The 19,646-nt window shown below is 59.1% G+C and overlaps 1 protein-coding gene across 1 annotated transcript in view; it reads left to right on the top strand.

Moving 5' to 3' along the window:
* The window catches only part of CAMTA1 (calmodulin binding transcription activator 1), a 722,747-nt gene that overhangs the window by 609,347 nt on the left and 93,754 nt on the right, over positions 1–19,646 (top strand). The window contains exon 7 of the mRNA XM_037062053.1: positions 14,108–14,261. Coding sequence (XP_036917948.1) covers positions 14,108–14,261 — 154 coding nt within the window. The remainder of the gene's footprint in view (positions 1–14,107; positions 14,262–19,646) is intronic.

The following is a 19,646-nucleotide window of genomic DNA, read 5'->3' as shown; positions in this document are numbered from 1 at the left end:
TGGCCCAGATGGGGGTTGAGCCAGGGTCCAAGTCCAAGTCCATGTTTGCTCCATCATCTGGCTGCAGGCGAGATAACAGGTTGGTGTGTTCCTTCTATCTAATTTTAATTCCAAAGTTACTGAAAACAGTTGACTTCATTGTAACTCATCTTTTATGCCTTCATTGAACGATAGCCATCAAAACGTTTCTTTCTTCCCCAGAAAGCTTTAAACGAGTTAAACTCTGTTGACGTTCCTACGAACAGGTAGAATCGTGTGCTTTTTCCCACGCTCTGCCTTGCCTGCAGTGACTTAATCATAGAATGTGGATGTTTCCCTTCCACTCCAGGGCGACGCTTATGCTCAGCATTACTGTGTTCCTAGACAGTTCTGCTTACTCGATACACATAAGGCCAGACACCAGGCTGGAGGCCGGCCAGGCAGACAGACGCACAGACACCCTCATGCAAGGTGACCCTTGGCAACCACAGCATGGCTCGTTCAGGCTGAAACTGTTTCTTCTTTTCAGCCTTCTTTCCGAATGTTCCCCAGCGGCTGGCAGCTGCCCTAGGCCCTTTCTCCGCACTCCCCTGGACCCCTGGTTCCCCAGGTCTGCCCNTTGACTTTCCTACGAACAGGTAGAATCGTGTGCTTTTTCCCACACTCTGCCTTGCCTGCAGTGGCTTAATCATAGAATGTGGATGTTTCCCTTCCACTCCAGGGCGATGCTTATGCTCAGCATTACTGTGTTCCTAGACAGTTCTGCTTATTCGATACACATAAGGCCAGACACCAGGCTGGAGGCCGGGCAGGCAGACAGACGCACAGACACCCTCATGCAAGGTGACCCTTGGCAACCACAGCATGGCTCGTTCAGGCTGAAACTGTTTCTTCTTTTCAGCCTTCTTTCCGAATGTTCCCCAGCGGCCGGCAGCTGCCCTAGGCCCTTTCTCCGCACTCCCTTGGACCCCTGGTTCCCCAGGTCTGCCTGTGGTGGATTCCTATCATTTCAGGCTCAGGCCAAGGCCAGGCCACTTTCTCTGAGGCCTTCCCTGAGCTCGCTGGCTGAATTTCTCACCAGCACCCCACCAGCACCCAGCACCCAGTCATGCTCTTAGCACCCAGCACGACCCAAAGTCACCTTCTTCTTTCTTCAAGTACTTCTAGCTTTGCTTTTCCATGCTTTTTTGAGAGCAAATCTCATGGACTCTGAACGTAGACTAGCCCCGGCACATCGTGGCTCTTGACAGATCTGGACCATCATGGATCTGCTGAATGAATGAATGAATGAATGAGTTAATGCCCCATGAAGGGAGAGCTGTAGCTATCTCCACTCGGTGCGGCAGGTAACTTCCTCTGAAAGGCTGAGAATCCTGCCCAAGGGCACCTAGCTTGCGGAGTGGGTGAGCTGGGACCCCTTGGCTCAAGTTCAGGGTGAGAAAGGCTTGTCTGCCTGGGCCCCGCACACCGGCCCCTTTCTCCCGGGCAGCGAGGGAAGCGCAGAGACTGCGAGGGGAGGCACCCCGCTCCAGTGCAGGCCTGACCCTCAGTCAGAGGAGGCGCTTCTTCAGTGCTCGCCTGTTACCTTCGCCCTCTGTCCCCCCAGCGTCCTCCTGACCCACAACCCCCGGGACGCACGGCCGTCCCTGGGGGCAGCCCTCTCGTAACAGCCCCGCGGCGTCAATGGCTCCCGAGTGCCAGCAAGCAGGTTTCTAAATGGGCTCTATGCCTGACACAAAACAGAACATTTTGAACAAAATTTAAACGCAGATTTCGAACGGTGCAGTTCTGACTTCTTCATACTGGGCCAATGCTTTCTTTGCGAACATGGGTGTCCCCGTCACCCTGGGCTGGCGCCTGTCTGCTTCCCAGGAGCCTCGGTGAGACCAGAGCAAACAGGGGAGGAAGCTGTGGGCCTGCGACTGAAGGAGGTGTGCGCATGTGTGTGCACATGCATGTGAGGGGTGTGTGTGTGCGCATGTGTGTGCCCACATATGTGTGCGTGTGTGCGAGCACACACGTGCACACATACAGACAGCATGTTTTAGCGATCGACAGTGGCTACCCGGCGCTGTGCTTTGAGGTTCCTGGGACCCCCCCTCTGAGCGTAGAGGGAAAGGCACCGTGGTTCTGTGTGGAATCCCAAGGGCCGAGGTGGGGAGGGGGGCTGCGTGTGAGAGGTTAGAACCAATTACTCCGATATGCCTCTGTCCCCACAGGTGAAAACAGAGGTGACATCAGGTTAAAAGGAAGCGTCACGTTGGCTCGGACGCAGAAATTCCCAGAAAGGGCCTTGGCGAACGAAGGGGGAGGGTGCTGGCTGGGCCCTGAGTCCGGAGCCACCCACCGGCTGACACTGCCCCAAGGGCAGACGTGCTCGGCCGGTACTGGTTGGCTGCCTGCTGGGGGGTGGATTTCCTTCTGATGAGGACTTTGTTCTCAGGCATCTTGGGGTCCAGAGGAGGGACACACGCCTGGGAAGATCAGGGGAGGGAGGCAGGCTGGGCAAAGGAGCAAGAGGGACAGAGGGCTGCTTTGGGGGTTCAAAGAGAATGCAGTTGCTTTTGGTTAGGAGGAAGAGGGGAGGCTTCGAGGGCCACGTGGCACGGGAGCTGGGCCTTGGCAGGTAGGTGGAAGGGGGCTTGCCGAGGTGAGCACGGGCACTGCCGCCTCGGGGCCAGAGTGGGCAGAGCGGGTGGGCAGAGCGGGCTGAGCAGTCCCCAAGACTAAGCCGAGGGTGCAAGAAGGGGATAGGGGAGCCACGTGGGAGGTGGGTCTGGCCAGTTATGGGGGCTTCGCTCTCAGGAATGGACCACACTCGGGGGCACGAGGAGCCAGGGAAGGGCAGCAGCAGACAGCACCACCAGGGCTTCAACTTGGGAGTCAGAAGGACAATGCTGGTTTCAGTGCAGGAAGACCGGTCAGAAAGCCAGTGCCGGGCTGCATGGGTCAGGCAGTGAGGACCAGACCAGGGCAGTGGCCGCGGGGACAGAGAGAAAAGCCTCACCCCTTTCCACAACTCTACCCTCCTTCCTCTCCTCTGTCGGTCACGGCACCTCAGACCTGCGTGCCCGGGAGCCACGGCTGCCTTCCCACAACCTCTCCCAGCTCTGCAGCTCAGCTCTGCCCACTGTCGGGTGTGGGTCTTACTCTCTAAGCGCCATGCTTTGAGATGCCCAGAGGAAGCTGGAAGAGGCCCAGGTCTCCCCATCACACCATCTGGAGAGTTCAGGGTCCCCGTGGGCCACAGCCCCCTCCCCACTGGTGCCTTTGGCATCTGCCAGGAGAGAGGGACATTGTAAGGAAGTGTCAAGGTTGGCGAGCTCGTCCTCCTCTGCCAGCTGCAAGGGGCTGGCACCTGACAGCCCAGCTGCTGTCTCCAGTCAGTGGTCCCCGAGTGTGGTGTTGGTGTTCAGGATGCCTAGACCCGCTGGGCTGGGGACAAGTCCAAGGTGGCACAGGCTCTGGGGAAGGGGCGGGCCTGCTCCAGCAGCTCTGCCGAGGAGGCAGCCCCTCATTGGCCTGCATCATTGGGACAGCAGGTTCGTTATTCCCCCACGAGGCTTCCAAGTTATCAGTGAGCTCCCGGAGCCACTGGAGAAAGGAGGAAGATAAAGGGGGTCTTAAAAAAGAGAGTAACAGAAAGAAAAAACATAATTTCTAATCCAAACCTGGCCCTGCAGTGGCTTTGTTAACCCCAGTCCCTCCTTGAAGATACAAATTGTCGAGTGCTACAATCACTTCTGTGACAGCACTGTACCCTGTCCCGCCGAGGCATTAAAGAGGGGCTGGGGGGCACATTAGGGAAACATACAGCCCGACTGCATCACGACTCCCTCTCAAACAGTCGCTGGAATCTCACCAGGCACCACGGCGTAAAACTCCCACGGACACTTGACGGGCTGGCACAGACCTTCCTCTGCAGCCCCGCCGGCGCCCGTTTATCAGGGGACAGCTTTGGGGCTTATGTCTCTAACAGGATTTAGGGGAGGGGCTCCCCTGATGCCCCCTCAGAGTAGAGGGAAGGTGGCCCGGTCCCAGCCCCCCAGGCCTCCCTGCTCAGAGCAGCTTCCCGGCCACCGCCGTCACCAGGACAACACAGAACAGAAAGCACAGGCTCTGGGGGCTGGGAGCAGGGCCCCTTTCCACCCCCCGAGGACCTCACAGCCTATTCACGGCCAAGGTTAGAAGGAGGACCTGGGCCGGGAAGCCAGCCTCCCTGCGATGCCATGTTGGGTGGACAGCGTCCAGCTCTGCCTCTCTGCACATTCTCCCTGCGAAGCAAGGGACAGGCAACCCTTTGCTGCATGGTGGTTCCGGTGCCCGCGGTGGGGGCGGCTCCCCATCCTCACCCTCTCTTTGTCCAGTGGGGGACACCACATGAGTCATAGTCACTCTCGGCTCAGTTTTCCTGACCAGAAGTGGGAGGGCATGGGTAAGTTGTCCTGGACGACCCCTAAGTTTCTTCCCACCCATCACCCTCTGCTCCGAGAGGAATAATCGTAAGAGGTGGGGAGGCCCGTGATCTGAGGGGTCCCTGGGGGGCTTCCACGCACAAATGGCAGCATACAAAGCGTGCGGGTGAGGGGTGAGCAGTGGTTACTAGAGACGGGTACGAAAGACCCGGGCTCCTCAAGGACCTGCAGGTCACCTCACATCTATGTCCTCCAGCTGGAAATGGCCCCAGTGGCTCTGGAGAGTCACACATTCAGATACTGTGGCAGGATAAGGTAGACAGCTCTTTGCATCCATGGACATGCATGTCACAGGGTATTTTGGGGGGGGGTTGTTGTCTTCCAGCACTTGGAAGACAGCCGAGGAGTGTCCCAGAGACCCTGTCAGCATGACTGACTACTGTTTAGCTCATGCAAACCCTCCAAGGGTCTGAGTTTCCTTCGGGGACGACAGTGCAGCCCCGATGTCTGCAAAGCATTGCTCAGCGCAGCCGGGACGGGCTCCTGTCTTAAAGAACCGCACCCCCAACCTAGCAGTGCCTGGATCCACCTGGCTCCCCTCCACGTGCATTGTGTAAGCTCTAAGGGAGGCTCGGTCCGAGGAGTCAGGTGCCACCCCAACAGGCACAGAGGCCTCTCTGGCCGAGTGTCCACAGCGACCTCGTGCGGTGGGGACTGTTCTTCTGCCCGTGTCACAGCTGAGAAAGCAGAGGCAGAGGTGTGCTGGCCAAGGACGCAGCAGCCCCCGGACTCCAGCTCTGCCTCACCGCCGCCTGTAGCACCAGACAGACCCAGGTTCAAGGGCGGGGCCTTGCCGGGCTACTTCATTCTGTCCTCTTCATGTTCCTTATGTGCAACGTGGAGGTGACCACTCACCTCACGCCGTGAGGGTTAAACGAGCTAAGTCCTGTGAAGCACCCAGGACATACCGGTGCCGAATGAGTGGCAATCATGGTGACTGTTGTTGTCATAGTAACCAGAGGACAGTCCGAATTGTCAGGTGGGGTGAGGACTGGTGTAGCAAAGGGAATCCACACGATTTGTTGATGAGCAAGGGCTCTTGGTTGATGCAACAGAATACCCAGCTCGAGGACCAGGGGTAGCTGGACGGTTCACGTTAACGAAAAGGTCTCGAGGCGGCCCGGCTTCGGGCGAGACTGCACCAGGAGCTCGACGGCGCGGAGGCTTAGCGCCTTACCCCCTGGGTCCTGACTTTTCCGTGTTGGTTTCCTCCTTGGACTCCACGTGCTGGTGAGAGATGGCTTCCAAGATCACTAGCCTTCATTATCCCAGACTCAAGTCGAGCAGGAAGAGGCATCCCTGCTTCCCGGGGCCTCTAGCCAAGTCCAGGGTTTAGCTCCGATTGCCCCTGGTTGGAGGAACACACGGCGGTCACCACGGCCCAGAGAATGCGGCACTCCGGTTGGCCGGCCTGGGTCCAGGAGAGGCGCTCTGTTCACTGAAGAGCATCTGGATGCTGTTATCACGAGAACACCAAAGGTGCCAGGACCGTGCCCAGCTCTGCCTGCCAGCAGCCACGTGGGCGTGAGCAGATCACGTGGCACCTCTCAGTCGGATGGGGACTCACGTGGCCCATGGGGATGCTGGCGTGTGCCCAGCTTCCTCCGGATCCGAAGAGCAGATGGACAGGGAAGGCTCCAGAGCACCCGGGTCCCTCTGGAGATGCCCGTGTGACTCTGGTGCCACTGTCGCCTGATGAGGCTGACTCACGGCCTAATAGGGCACATTTCTGCGTGGGCACAGCAGCCCCAGGAGCAACGCCGAGGCACATGTGTTCCAAGAGCCAGGGAGTGGGAGGGGGAGCAGCGAGCCTGGCTTCCAGCCTCCCAGGATGACATGGCCACGTCTGCGCCTCTGGCAGGGCCCCTTTGAGGCTGGTGAGGAAAGGGTCCTGTGTCCAAGCTGAGCAGGACACAGCTGAGCGGGCTGTGTGACCTGTGTATTTGGCTCCTTGGAGGGGAGAGGTGGGCTGAGGAGAGGTGGGGACCGCCACCTTCTGAGACCAGCTCACCCAACTTCCGTGCCACCGGCCCCTCCCCGCCACCTCTCCATCCCTGCAGAGCCCCTTCCCTGGAGTTCTGTGTCTCAGGGCTGGCCAGAGCAATGCCTGCAGCGACTCTGAATAAATAAGAAAGGAGCCCAAGGTGGGAGCAGGAGACAGACCCACAGGCTCCTCCAAACTCAGGCCCGTCTGTGTGCCTGGTGAGGGCCTGGCGAACAGGAAACCAGGGGCAGACTCTGCACGCCCAGCTGACGCTTCCAGCTCTGGGCCATGCCCTGGCAGGGGCGCCACGCATCACAGTGCTTCCTGGATCCGGGTCCCAGAAAGAGAAGACCCCAAACATCCTGCTCTCTTTCCACAACTCCTTGGGGACCAGCCATCTGGGAACTAACGCCACCCTTTTTTTAAGATCTATTTCTACTTCTCAGGCCACAGCTCCTCACGGATGAGGCACCTCATCTGTGCAGAGTGTGTGCTGAACTTGCCTCCTGTGCTCCAAGGGGACCCTCATAGTCAGCGTCCAAGGATCTGGAGAAAAAGCGTGTTCACCTTTTCTCCCCGTTTCTGACCTGAAAGACTCGAGTCACATTTCCTCTCAGCCATGTCTTTCTGGCCAAAAAAATTCTTTTCCCCATTTTCCCGTGGTCACCTGCCCCTCCTGGGCCCGCCCAGCCCAGGCCCTGAACTCCCTGTTCCAGAGATCGGCTTGTAATAAGGAGCCTTCATCGCTCAGGCGAATCCAGCTCTCCAGGATACGTCCCTTCTAGTCCCCCTGGTGGCTTTGGACAGGGCTCATCCTGGGCTTGCTGGCTGGCCCTCAGACCCACTTGTGGGATCAGTTTGCACACTGCCTTGCACTTCACCCACGCTGAAGTCCATTGTCCCTCTCCACCCATTCATACGACCTCACGAGCCCCTCTCGTGACCGGTCACAAACTACCCGACACTTCATTGCCCATAGAAGTTTAGTGTCATCTGCAAACATGGAGACTTCATTGGGCGTTTCTTCCCCGGATCACTTATAACAATTGTCAGTAAGGCGGGGCCTGGCCCTGAGCCTATGGGAACCTCGTGGCTTCCATGTGTCCATCCAGAGCATGCCCAGGAGTCCCTGCCCCACAGGTGTGGCCGCACGGTGAACCACTGTCCCTGGTGTCCTGTGGCCGTGGGGAGGGCCTCCTCAGGGGCGTCTGGGACGTCTGGGCCGACGGCCACCCTCAAGCTCAGCATCTTCGCTGCTCAGAAGGGCTGGCAACCACCCCCCATGGCCCCGCACCCCGTGTGCCGCAGCTGTGTGAGGCAGGCTTTGTGTCCTTCCTACATCGCCCGTGGGCAGAAGAGGGCAGAGCCGGCCAGCCCTGAAATCCGCATGGCTCCCAGACCCCTGCACCAGGTGGAAATTGTTTAACTACGTTCCCGTGACTGGAAAATTCTGTAATTGTGTAATAACAGCAGCGGCGGCGGCGGCAACACTCAGCAATTACCCAGGGTTTCTCATCTTCAGACCACTTTAGCCGCGTCAACTAATTAAGTCTCCCAGCCTCCCTTCGAGGCAGGGAAGGGCTTCGGCCCAGACTCCCTCTGGTGCCCGTGGGCTTAATGAGGGCGGTGGCTGAAGGGGCCACGGGGCTTCCCCGGGTAGCCGCCTCCGCCCCCCATTCAGCAGGAGAGAAGGCCCCAGGGGGGCCTTCCACGCAGCTCGCGGGTGTCATCCTGAGGGTCCCACCCTGCTGAGCCCTGGGAAGGCCGTAGGGGGGTTGCCTGTGTCCCCCACCACCTCAGACTGTGCAACCAGGCCTGGCTTGCAGGGCACACACGGCTGGCAGCTAGCTCTGCCTACCACTGGGGCACCAGGTCCCCCTTTTGGTTTCTAATTTTTTTGCTTCTTTAACCACCCTCAACTTTGGGGACCTGGGTTTGCCCCCATCGCCAGGTGCTCAGCTCCTAGTTGTCCCACCCGCCCCCTCCACACCCCTCCCTGACCAAGGAGGGTGCCCTGCAGCCCCTTGCTGTGGAGATGGGACTGTGCTGTCTGGACGATGCCCCGAGGTGCTCACAGACCAGGCGGGGTCAGGATTCTGGCCCATCCCCACTCCCACCAGCTCCCTGCTCCCTCGGGTCCCGCCCAGCTCCCTGGACCTGTTTTCGATCCAGCACAGACTCGAGCTGGGTTATGGCTGCCCAGGGCACACAGCACTCATCCACCATCTAGGCGCCCCAGGGGCCCTGCAGGGAGGAGGCTGGAGAGGCAGGCAGCTAGGGGCTCCGGGCTGGTTTGGACCCTGGAGTCCTGAGTGGTGAGACTCTGTGTCCCTGGAACATGTGACAAGCCCCCAGGTGCTGGGTCTTCAAGGGATTGAACTGGGAGGCGCAGGTGGGGCTTCAAGGTGGGGGGGTCCGGGACACAGCCAACACCCAGAAAGTCATCTTTGCACAGAGAGGCACCCGCTCAGAGGTGTATGCTGGGGGTGCAGGCACCGCCCTGCTCCCAAGGATCACCCAGTACACACCGGAGATGGCCATGCGCGTGGCAGTCTGTGCTCACGAGCCTGCCAGGTTCCCTTTCGCGTCTGTGCCAGGGAAGAGAACAGGAGGGAGGTGGCAGATCCCCAGAGAACTGAGCAGCCAGGCCACCCACCCTGGCCCTTGGGGTGGGGGGGGAACAGTTCTTGCATTTCCATTTGCCTAGGCCTGCTTAACCATCGCCCTGCCTGCTGGCAGCCATCAGCAGGGGACAGGGGGCACAGAACTGAGCCTGCCAGGGCTGTACAACAGGCCTCTCTACCAGGGGGGACACCAACCACCTCATGCCTTTACCCAGAGCAGAGGAGAGGTGCTGGGCCAGCCACCCAGGGCCGCGAGGACCCCGGCCAGGCGTTGTTCTGCACCTCGCGATGCAGTGACGCCCACAGCCCTGCGCCACCTGGCGCCCTTCCTCACTCGTTCCCTGACACAGCCTGCCCTCCTTTCTACCAGCCTTGCACTCCCATTTTACGGGCGCCTCCCTGTTTGTGAAGCACCCAGGGTTGGGGAAGGCTCTGCCTCTGAAGATCGGGCCTGAGGGGCTCAGCGCTAATGGGACAGATTGCAGTAATAGACGGGCTTGCGGTGCAAACGGTGCTGATTTACGCTCCGGAGCCTCCCTCCTCCCGGGCCGGCGGGGTGTGCAGGCCTGCCCCCGGGCCCCGGCGGCAACTGGGGGGGTGTGTGGCACTATTACATGCTATTATGACTTTCTGGGTAATGTATACATTCTCACTATCGCACAGCCTCTCCTCCATTTTTCATGAGAACTGGCACGAGATTAATGACGGAGCCCCAGAAGAAACGGAACACCATGCCACTCTGATTTATTGACCACTTAGCGTTGATGAAGCTGCAAACAAGAGTCAAACAGATGTTGCAGCTGCATTTTTCTTTATCAAAAACAACAGCTTTTTGCATTTTTAACCACTTCTCGCAGTTACTTCCTGCTTACTCCACAGAAAGGGGTGCCCCCGCCCCTGGGCCTCATCCTCCCCGGCAGAGGTGGGGACCGGGCTGTGGTACCCCCCAGCCTCCACGGCCCAGAGCCCACCCCTGGCAGTGGCCACAAGGAGGACGTGAGTCCCCTAGACTCTTGCTCTGGGTCACTTGGGTTTCTGGTGGAAAGCACACAGCGGCACCTTCACCCAGCCCCAGGGCCTGTTCTGCAGACCTGGGGTGGGTGGGGCCTGGCACTCGGACGTGCAGGACCCAGGCACCTCCTGCAAACTGGAACACCTCCCACCACACTTTCGGACTGGGAACAGATTATTGAACACCCATTCAAGTGGGCGAGGTCGGTGGCCTGGCCTGTGGGCAGCCATCTTGGGGGGGACAGAGATCCAGCCTTGAGGACGTGAGGGTCCTCAGCTTGTTCATAGAGGGAGGGGTCTGCACGCAGTTAGAGGAAATCAGGACGGACAGGGCTGCCTACAGAGAACATGTATGTTTCCACTGGGTGGACTGCTGGCCAGAAGCTGAAGTGCGCTTGTTCAGGAAACCAACCAGGGTTTGGTTTGGTTTGGTTTGGGGTTTGGCACCAGGTGGAGGTTGGACAATCAGAGCTTCTGTCTGTCCACACAGAACCTCTGTCTCTCAAAAGCCCCAGCGTGGCTGCTTAAAGCAGCTCCTGGGAAGGGCAGGGGCTTTACAGATGAGGAGATTGAAGCACAAAAGAAGGGATGGGACTTCCTTGTCCATGGCTCTTTCCAGAAGGTTCTAGAACTTCTCTGAGACTTATTTATCCTCAGCTGTCCTTTCCACAGCCCCAGACCACCCCACTGGGCTCCTTCCCCCAGGCCTCTGGGACTTCTGAGGGGTCGTCTTCAAAGGTCACGCTCTCTTTGGGTGGGGTGACCCCCAGCATCTTCGTGTAAATTCCGCAGCACAGGGAGGAGCCTGTGGACGAGCTCCCTTGTCCAGCCTGCCCACAAGACCTGTGCTGGGCGGCGAACTCCAGGGCAGCCTTTGAGCGGCCCAGGGAAGACGAGGCAGGCCGGCTCCACGGTCATCCAGAACCAGGACCCCAGAGTCCTGGAGGGTCTGCTGGCCGTGTCCCCTGAGCTGGGTGCCACCAGAGCCTTCCTCCAGCCTGCCCTGCCGACCCCCAGGGCAGGGCTCCGTGAGATCTGACGTGAGCCGTCTGGGAAACTGACACACTGGGTCCCTACGGTTGATACATTTTCCTGCCAAAAATGCCCGATAAAATGTACAACTAATGAATGAGATTATGTTGCCAAGAAGCAACGCGTGTCCTAAATTTCCAAAAATACCTCAATCACTCTGTGTCTTAAAACCAGCCCCAAGTCAGGAAGTCGGTACTTAAAATGCACCTGAGGACTTTCAGCAGCAGGAACTCCAGGCCCTGGGATGGAATCTGTGGTTGAGATAGAAACTGTGAAGCTGCCTGCTTCTGTGTTTCCTGACCCCAGACGGAGCCTCCTGAACCTGCAGGAGTGAGGACTTCCTCCCAGTCCTGCCAAAGCCACTGAGAAGCACGGGTCCGGAGTCGGGGCTCCAGGGAGGGGCCTGGTCCCCGATGCAAGAGCATCAGTAGAGGATCCAGAACCAGGGGGCCTGTGAACCCCTAACGTGTGGTATTTCTGAGCTTTGGGCATTTTGGGGTAGGGGTGGGAATGGAGGATCAGCAGCTTCATCGAATTCTAGGATGCCATAGTCCCGGAAATGATTAAGAACCAGCCTTGCCTCTTAGCCTCCTAGGAACGCCGTGTTCAGAAAGGCTGCCTGCCCTTCACAGACCCAGAAAACAAGGCCAGCTGTCGGTTGCACACGGGTCTGGGGAGGGTAAGGACAGGAGGTCCAAAGTCAGTCTGATTCAGTTCTACTGATGTGAACTGAGCAGTGGTCATTGCCACACACTGGTAGCTCCAGGGCATCGCCCCTGTTTGAGGGGATAGAGGAGATGTACGGACTGTTAAGATGCCAACCCAATCTCCATCCTGCTATGGTAGAGATACAGAGGATGTGATATCAAGGAATGCTTCCTGGAGGAGGAGGCAGGCCTCATGCTTGTCCTCAAAGAATAGATGGAGGCTGGTCATGCAGAAATGGAGCTGGGCAGTGAAGGAAGGGACAGAGCTTTCCAAACTAGGAGAGTTCGGGCTGCTCTATGCAGGGATTCCTGGTTCGGGGATTTCCGGGCATGGTGAAGGCAGCCCTTGGCTCCCCGGGCCCCGGCCTGCCGCCCTGCTTGCGGCCTGGGTCTCCCACGGCCTTTGCCAGGCGCTCAGTGGGGCTGGGAGGCAGGAGCTGCAGGTCTTTCACCTCCCAGGCAGCCCATATCCTGCGCCCTCCTGCAGGGCCCAGCTCCTGCTCCAGAGGCCGGGATCAGAGGAAGCCTTGGGAGGCCGGCTGGCCCTGCAGCCCTTTGATCCTTCCTCTGTCTTGCTCAGCAGCCAGTGCTGATCCTGTCTGGGCACAAGCTGCAGAAGGAGCCCCGCCTGAGACGCAGCCTCAGGGAGGCAGTGTGCTGGGCTGCAGGGAGACCACAGGGCGGGGACTCTGTGGTGGAGATAGAAACCGTGAAGGTCCCCTGGGCCACCTTGCCCCTGTGCTGAGCAGAGCAGGTCTCCAGCTCACCCCCCTCTTGGGCCTGTGGCAAGGATGCAGTGAACTGGAGGTAGGAAAGCACTGAGACCAGGCAAGAAGGGGCCACGAGGTGTCTTGGGAAGACCTGAACTTGGAGTCAGAACACTGGCTCCCGGCCCAGGCTCTGTCCCTTGCCAGACACAGCTTTGGACAGGCCGCAACTTCTCTGGGCTCAGTCTCCTCGTGGTGGACAGAGGGCACCCAGTCCGGCCCAGCCCGGCATGCTCCGCGGCCAGCGCAGGCACCCAAAGGGGACGACTGCGGGGAGGGCTTTTGAAAGAGCACAGCACGCACCCAGGGTTGGGGATTATCGTCGTTATTAAGGAGGGTGATTACCGCCGCCATTAAGGAGAAGGTTCCAGGTCGTGTTGATTTAATTTCCTGGTTAACTGAGCGTTGGCAAGAAAAAAAACCCTGTGTTTCAACCTTATTGAAAATCTTTTAAAATTACACCAGGCGACTTTCTTGCACTGGTCATGTGTCATCTCAAGCCTATTTATTAACGCATTGATTGATCCCCATATTCATTTATTACACTTGCTCTGACCGCATGCAAAAAGGTGATTGCGGACCCAGCCTCCTCCGTGCCTGGGGTCCTCGTGCCCACCGAGGCCCCATGGCCAGGGGTCACACGGAAAAAGCAAGAGGCCGCTCACCTGGGGAAAGAGTGCAGGAAGCGTCCTTCCACATGGCTCTTTCGGCAGCTCCCCGAGGCACCCTGCTTTGTCGTCTTCAGCTCCCCTGCTGTTCACGGAATGCCTTCTGCTTGGGGCGGGGGCGTTCCTGGGTGTTACAAAGGGGGAGGGGCTGCTGTTTGGCCAACGTGTCGGGCCTGATGTGACCAAAACTGGCCTTGCCTCCTGGGGGCCACAAGAAGCCCAAGGGAGCCCTGAGCTCTTTGCACTGAAGCCGCCACCCCCACAGATGCCCCCTGGCGTGTCGCTGTGAGAGCTGGTGGTGGATGAAAGGGGACAGAGGATGTTTTGAGTGGAATCTGATGGGAGTGGGCTGACCTATTTCAGGAGAACCGTTTGGGGACAAACTGTGCCTTCCATGTCTCCCTGCAGACAGTTTTTGGAAGGGAGGTTTTGGGGAGGAGTCCCCAGAGGCTGTGAGTGACAGTTGCCATCTGGGGGATGGTGGAGGGGACGACGTGCTGATGGGGCCGCATGCACGGGCAGAGGGACTAGAGACGTGTTTGACGCCACGTGTGGTCCTACGTCGCACACGGAGCAGACCACGTACAGAGCAGTGGCCCTCAAGTGGGGACACTGGGCAATGTCTGGAGCCATTTTGTGGTCACCACGGCACACTGGGGTCCACCGCAGGTAGACACACGAGGGATGCTGCTGAGCACAGGACAGCCCCCCCACAGAACACATTCTGGCTCCACACGCCAGTGGTGCCGGGGTCGAGAGAACCTGGGGAGGGGCCGTTCAGCCTGCCTGTGCCTGCTGGGGGGGACCCTGGTGGGACTCCGTGCCTCCTCACGCTGCCAGTCTCCGTGCTCTGCCCCCAGAACCCCGACATCGTCCTGGTGCACTATCTCAACGTCCCAGCCATCGAGGACTGCGGCAAGCCCTGCGGCCCCATCCTCTGCTCCATCAACACCGACAAGAAGGAGTGGGCGAAGTGGACGAAGGAGGAGCTCGTCGGGCAGCTGAAGCCCATGTGTGAGTAGGCCCGGCCGCCGGCACAGGGGCAGGAAGGGGCCCGGTGTGGGAGCCCCCTTCCATTCACACGGCACAGGAACTAGCCTGGAGGGGGTCCCTCCCACCCGACTTGCCCTTGATCCTCCCAAGTGCCCTGTGGGACGGGCAGGGCACAGAGCATCAGGCCACATCACGGGATAGAAAAGTGAGGTCCAGGAACACAGAGCAACGTGGGGGAGGAGCAGAGCCCGGAGGGGGGGGCTGCGGTCTCCTGGGCGGCAGATGGGAAGGCGGGTGGTGGCCGTCCGGGGAGGGAAAGGCCTGGGGGGACGTAGGAGGGGCTGCTGGCCAGAGCTGGCTGCCTTCTGCGCTCGGCCCGTCTGCTCCTGGACACGAGGCCTCGGCTCCCGGCCTGCGTGGCACATGGGTGATGATCCTGGAGCCAGATCTCCTCTTGTCGGCAAAGCGAGGCTTTCCGCAGCGTCTGTCGGGCACTGATCACCGCAGGCCAAACCGAGGGCGCCCAGAAAGTGGGCCTCGGCTGGTGCCTTGTTTCCGTGGGCCAGGGCTCCCCATGGCCACTAGGGGGTCTTAGGGGCCTCGTTTGCCCCCAGGACACCTGGGCTCAGGAAGAACAGACATGGATCTGCCAGATCCGCGGAGAGCATGGGTTGTCCAGTGCTGGACGCAGGGCCGGGGGTTCTGGAACACGGACCTCAGGCTCAGGACAAAGACCTGTCGTCATAGCAGGTCCCTTGGAACCCACGCCACCCTTGGAAATGGGGCTGCAGAGGAGAGGCCAGTGGGCATCATATACAGGGAGTGGCAGGAGAAATCCCTCCCTGGAAGGAATGAGCGTCCACACTAAGGCCAGGCAGTACCTGCAGTAACCAGCTGATCTCGGGAGTTCCTTGGTGCTCAGATTGGGGGACCCTCCCCTGATCCCAAGGTTGGGGATGGGAGTTAGGAGAGACAGAGGAGTCCGTAGGGGGAGGGAGGTCAATGGCCCAGCTGGCCTAGGGGCTGGACCCCAAGATGGAGCCCAGCTGTCTCAATTCCTTCTCATGCCACCCTCCTGTGCCAAGTGACCATGACAGGCCCCGGCCAGCTTGCCCCTGCTGCTAGGGCTGCCACCACCAGGAACCTAGAACCAGGTGGCCCAAGGTCCTTGTGGGCTCAGGCTGTGTCACCTCCCGGTGGACAAGGGGCGAGCTCCACGAACTCCAGGGGATGGAAACCAGATCCCTGGTGCTTTCCTGGAGGGACACAAAGGCCTGCCCAAAAGTCTGCAGTGCACCCAGAACACTGTAAAACTACAACAAAATAAACCTCGTTGACCCTGCGCTCTCCGGGGTGTGGGATGGAGGCCAAGCAGTGCACGCAGAACACAGTGTACCCGTGGCTCTGGTCACAGACGCACCAGCCTGGAAATAGCCCAGGAAGCGCGGCCCCGACCAAAGCTTCTGGCACCGCGGGCCAGGCTCGGGATGCGTGCAGAGCACAGCTAACAGTGTTTGGGGAGAGCAGAGGTGCTGGGAGCCAAGAAGGCGTCAGGTTTGGTTCCAGAATCAGGCATGCCACCCGGTGCTGGAGCCAAACACATTAGCTTCATCACGTTTTCACATAAATCACATTCCTTCAAAGACGTCACAGTTTGATTTCCTGATGTTTCCCAATTTCTCTGCCCCTGCAGCAGAGTTGTCATTGGTTTAATCAAAATGCTGTGCTTATCGGTGGTGAAGGGAAACTCGGATCTGCAGCCTTTGCCTCACCTGCTGTAAGAGGAGGGGGCCTCCCAGACGTTGCCAAGGCAGCCAGACTGAGCCCTGAGCTCGAGAACCCCACCTTGACTCTTGCGGCTGTGTCCTTTGCCCCCTTGGGGGCTGGCCTTTGACCTGAAATCTGAGGGATGCCTCCACCAGATCTGTTTTTTAACTGTGGTGTCTGATAGGAATTCCCCCTGTGTTTCCAGCATGCTTCCTGTCTTTTGCAATCCCTTCAGTGGTAGTTAGAATATGGGTCCTACTACTGTGACAAGGACCGAAAGACTGGTGGCTTAGATAAAATAGGAGGTTATTTCTGTTTCACATAGCAGTTCGAGGTTGACATGGTAGCCCCAGTGTCAGAGACCCTCCGGGCTCCTTCCAGCTGGTCCCTCTGGAAGGAGGGACCATTCCTGGGATGTTGCCCTCTCCTACATGGCCCAAGATGGCTACTCCAGCTCGTGCCATCACAACTGCATTCCAGCCTGTGGCAGCTGAGAGGAGAAAGTGGAGGGCAATTGTTTTCCCTTTGAGGACAGGGCCCAGATGTTGCACACACTTCTCTTCCTATGTCATTGGCCAGAATTTGATCATATAGTCACCCTGGTTGCAAGGGAGTCTGGGAGGTGTAGCCTTTGCTAAACACTGCCACCTTAACGTGCTTTGGGGAGCAGGGTTCCGTGTGTGAGCCATTCAGGGCCTAGGGGACCTGAGCGCAGCCGGGTGCCCCTGTAGGACCTCAGCCGAGAGCTGCTCATCTCAGCTCAGGCCTGAGGATGATTGACTCAGTTCCCGTCTGCGGGTTGGAGTTTACAGAATTGGAGCAAACGTGATCCGCAGCTCAGCGTGTCTCATCCTGGAAATTCTGGGGCCTGTTCCAACGCAGCTGCGCTGAGCAAGCACCAGCTTTGGGCCCAGCAGACTGCCGTAGCGGGGGACAGGGGTCGGGCAGGTGGGGTCCTCTCCTCCCAGGTGATCTTGGAGTAGGGCCAAGTATGAGACAGTCTCCGTGCCTGTGTCCTGCCAGGCCTGTGGGAGACTCGCTCATTGGCCTCTGGCTGCCCAGAACCACAGTGGTTCTGGGCCACTGTGCCAGGACCTTCCCCCCCAGGTCTGTTTAAGCCAGCAGGAAGCCAGGTGGGACCCCTCCCCTTGGAGTGGACCTGCTCCTCTGGGTACCCACGGTTTTCTCCCCTGCACCAGCCCCTGGCAGCTCGGGAGGGCACAGCCAGGCCAGCCACATCCAAGCCAGCTGTCAGTGAGCTATTGCTGTCCAGACTGAGGGATGGGGGCTTCACCCTGGCTGGCCTGATGGCCCTGCATTACTGGGCAAAACCCGGGTCTTCCCACAGCTTTCATGGCCCCAGAGATCCTCAGGCAGCCCCACCAGTCTCCTCTGGGCTTGGCTCTACAACAGTGGCCTCCCTGGGGGTCCTGCAGCTCTTTCCCCAAGGTCCCCTGACCTCCATGGTGGTGTCCTCAGTAGCACTGTATGGACCGAGCAGAAGGGCTGGCTGGGGAGCCTGTGTAGCCCCAGGATCTGCACCCACACATGTTTCCCCATGTACACACGTGCCCAGTTTCACACTGATACACGCACTCACACGTTCATAACATGATTGCCCTCATCCCCCACACTCACTTAGCCGCCTCACCTCGGTTCCTGGGAGCAAAGGCCAGGGCACTCGGGTGGAGAGGCAGGTGCCGTCTGGACCAGAGCCAGTGCCTGACCTGTCCCCCTGAAAGCGAATGAATAGGATCGAGCAGCAGCGAGGACAAGGGGAAGATGTGCCAAAGGCCTTCTGGGGCTGGAGTGCGACAGCAGTGGGGTGGCCCTGAACAAGTCCCCCGACTTCTCTGAGCCTCGTCGTCCTCCTTCAGGAAAGGTGGCCCCGCCCTATGGCCCTGTGGCTGTCCAATGACAAAGCACGCAAGTGTTGGGGCTGCGACCGCCCAGCTGCACGTGGTCAGGGAAGTCCTCCAGAGGCAGAAAGCCGGCCCTCTTTCTTGTGGTTGAGCCGTGCCAAGCTCTGGGCCAAGGATGGGCACCCTAAGGCCCCTGGACAGTCCTGCAGGGGCTCCTGCACCCATAACACTGGGCCTGAACAAGCTTCTAGAGTGACCGCTCTGAGCCCAGCCCTGCGTTGGCCCTGGAGAAGTTGCCAGGAGGGAGGAAGCCCAGGCCCGGCCCCCAGAAAGACAAACTAAAGAGGCCGCATCCGCGGATGGGTCCAGAAAGATGACATTGAGGGCAACGTAGATGGTTCTGCCTTCAAGGACCTAGAAATCCAGGAAACCGAGCACGGGAACAGTCAGCCAGGTGTCCTGGGGGGGCAGACTTTCCCCTGGCCTGGACACTCAGAGACGGGCGGGGGGTGGAGAGGTGGGTGATCCCAGGAAGGCTTGTGTGCGGCAGCGTGACGGAGGAAACAGAAGCAAAAGCAGACACGTGGCATTGCACTGAGGAGATGGAGCGTGTCACGCCTGTGGTTTCAAGGGCAGATGATATGCAATGATGGAGGTCAAGGGTGAGAGGATGAAGGTCATGTTGAAGGTGAGGAGGCAGATGGCCCTGCTGAGTATAAGGGTGCAGAGGCCGTGTTGAGGATACCTAGCTGAGTGTGAGAGGGTGGAGCTTATGTTGCATTTGAGGGGTCAAAAGCCAGGTTGAAAAGGTGATAAAGGCTATGCTGAGTGTGAGGGAGGGAGCTATGTTAAATATAAATTGATAAAAGTCACATGGACGGCACCATGCTGTGTGAGGATGGAGGCCAAGTGAGTGGGGGTGGGTAGAGGTCACGTGAAGGGGCGTGGAGCCCATGTTCAGTGTGAGTTAGAGCGTGCTCTCCCAGCTCCTAGCCACCCTCGGCTGCCCCGGTCACCTTTGGTCCTCTGGCCCTGAAGCCTGCCTCTCACCCTGGGCTCTCAGGAAGAGCACATTCCTCGCCTCTGAGCAACAAGCCATTAGGGACCAGTAAAGGCCAGCGCAGCGGGAGACAGAACGACACGTCGCTGAGAAGGGGCTGATGTGGCAGAAACTGGAGGGAAGCAGGCCGAGTAGCAGGCACCCGCCTCTCCCAGCCGCTCCCCGCCCGGCAAGTTAGGTCAACGGGGCCTCCCTCTGCAATGTCCCCTGCCCCTCCTCCACTGGTCCCGGGCCCTCGCTGTTGCAATGCCCAGGCCTTGGGCGGTCTAGTCCGTGCGTCTGTTGTTTTCTCATAATTTTCCAAAGACCAAAGATCCAGTAAGAGGGGAAGTGTTTACTTGTTTTGCTTTTTTGCTTAGATTGTAATCCTGGTGATTATAGAAATATCAAGAAGTAAAATCAACAAAGGCTTGCCTTTCCTGACCCTGCACCAAACCCGGTTCCTGGTCGGTTAGCGCCACCTGGCGGCCTGTGGCAGCAGAGCGGTTCAGAGATGCTAACGCTCCGGAAGAGGGGGACTCCCCGCCCCGGCTGGCGACCTAGTGTCTGTGATTCTGAGGCAGGGGCCTTCAGGTGGGGCTGGAAGAAGCAGAAAGGGGCCCTGGGAAGAGGCATGTGCACCTCCCTTCCTCTCTGCCTCAGACTTCACCTGGCTGGCACAAGGTGGAGGGGCTGGCGTATGCCCCAGACAAGGAGGGTGTGCTCCCAGGGCTCGGC

This window comes from Sturnira hondurensis, unplaced genomic scaffold, assembly GCF_014824575.4.
Source record: "Sturnira hondurensis isolate 20B ecotype Veracruz unplaced genomic scaffold, ASM1482457v3 Scaffold0013931, whole genome shotgun sequence".
NCBI lineage: Eukaryota > Metazoa > Chordata > Mammalia > Chiroptera > Phyllostomidae > Sturnira > Sturnira hondurensis.
The sequence above is the reverse complement of the archived record's forward strand: the minus strand, read 5'-3'. Positions and strand labels throughout refer to the sequence as shown.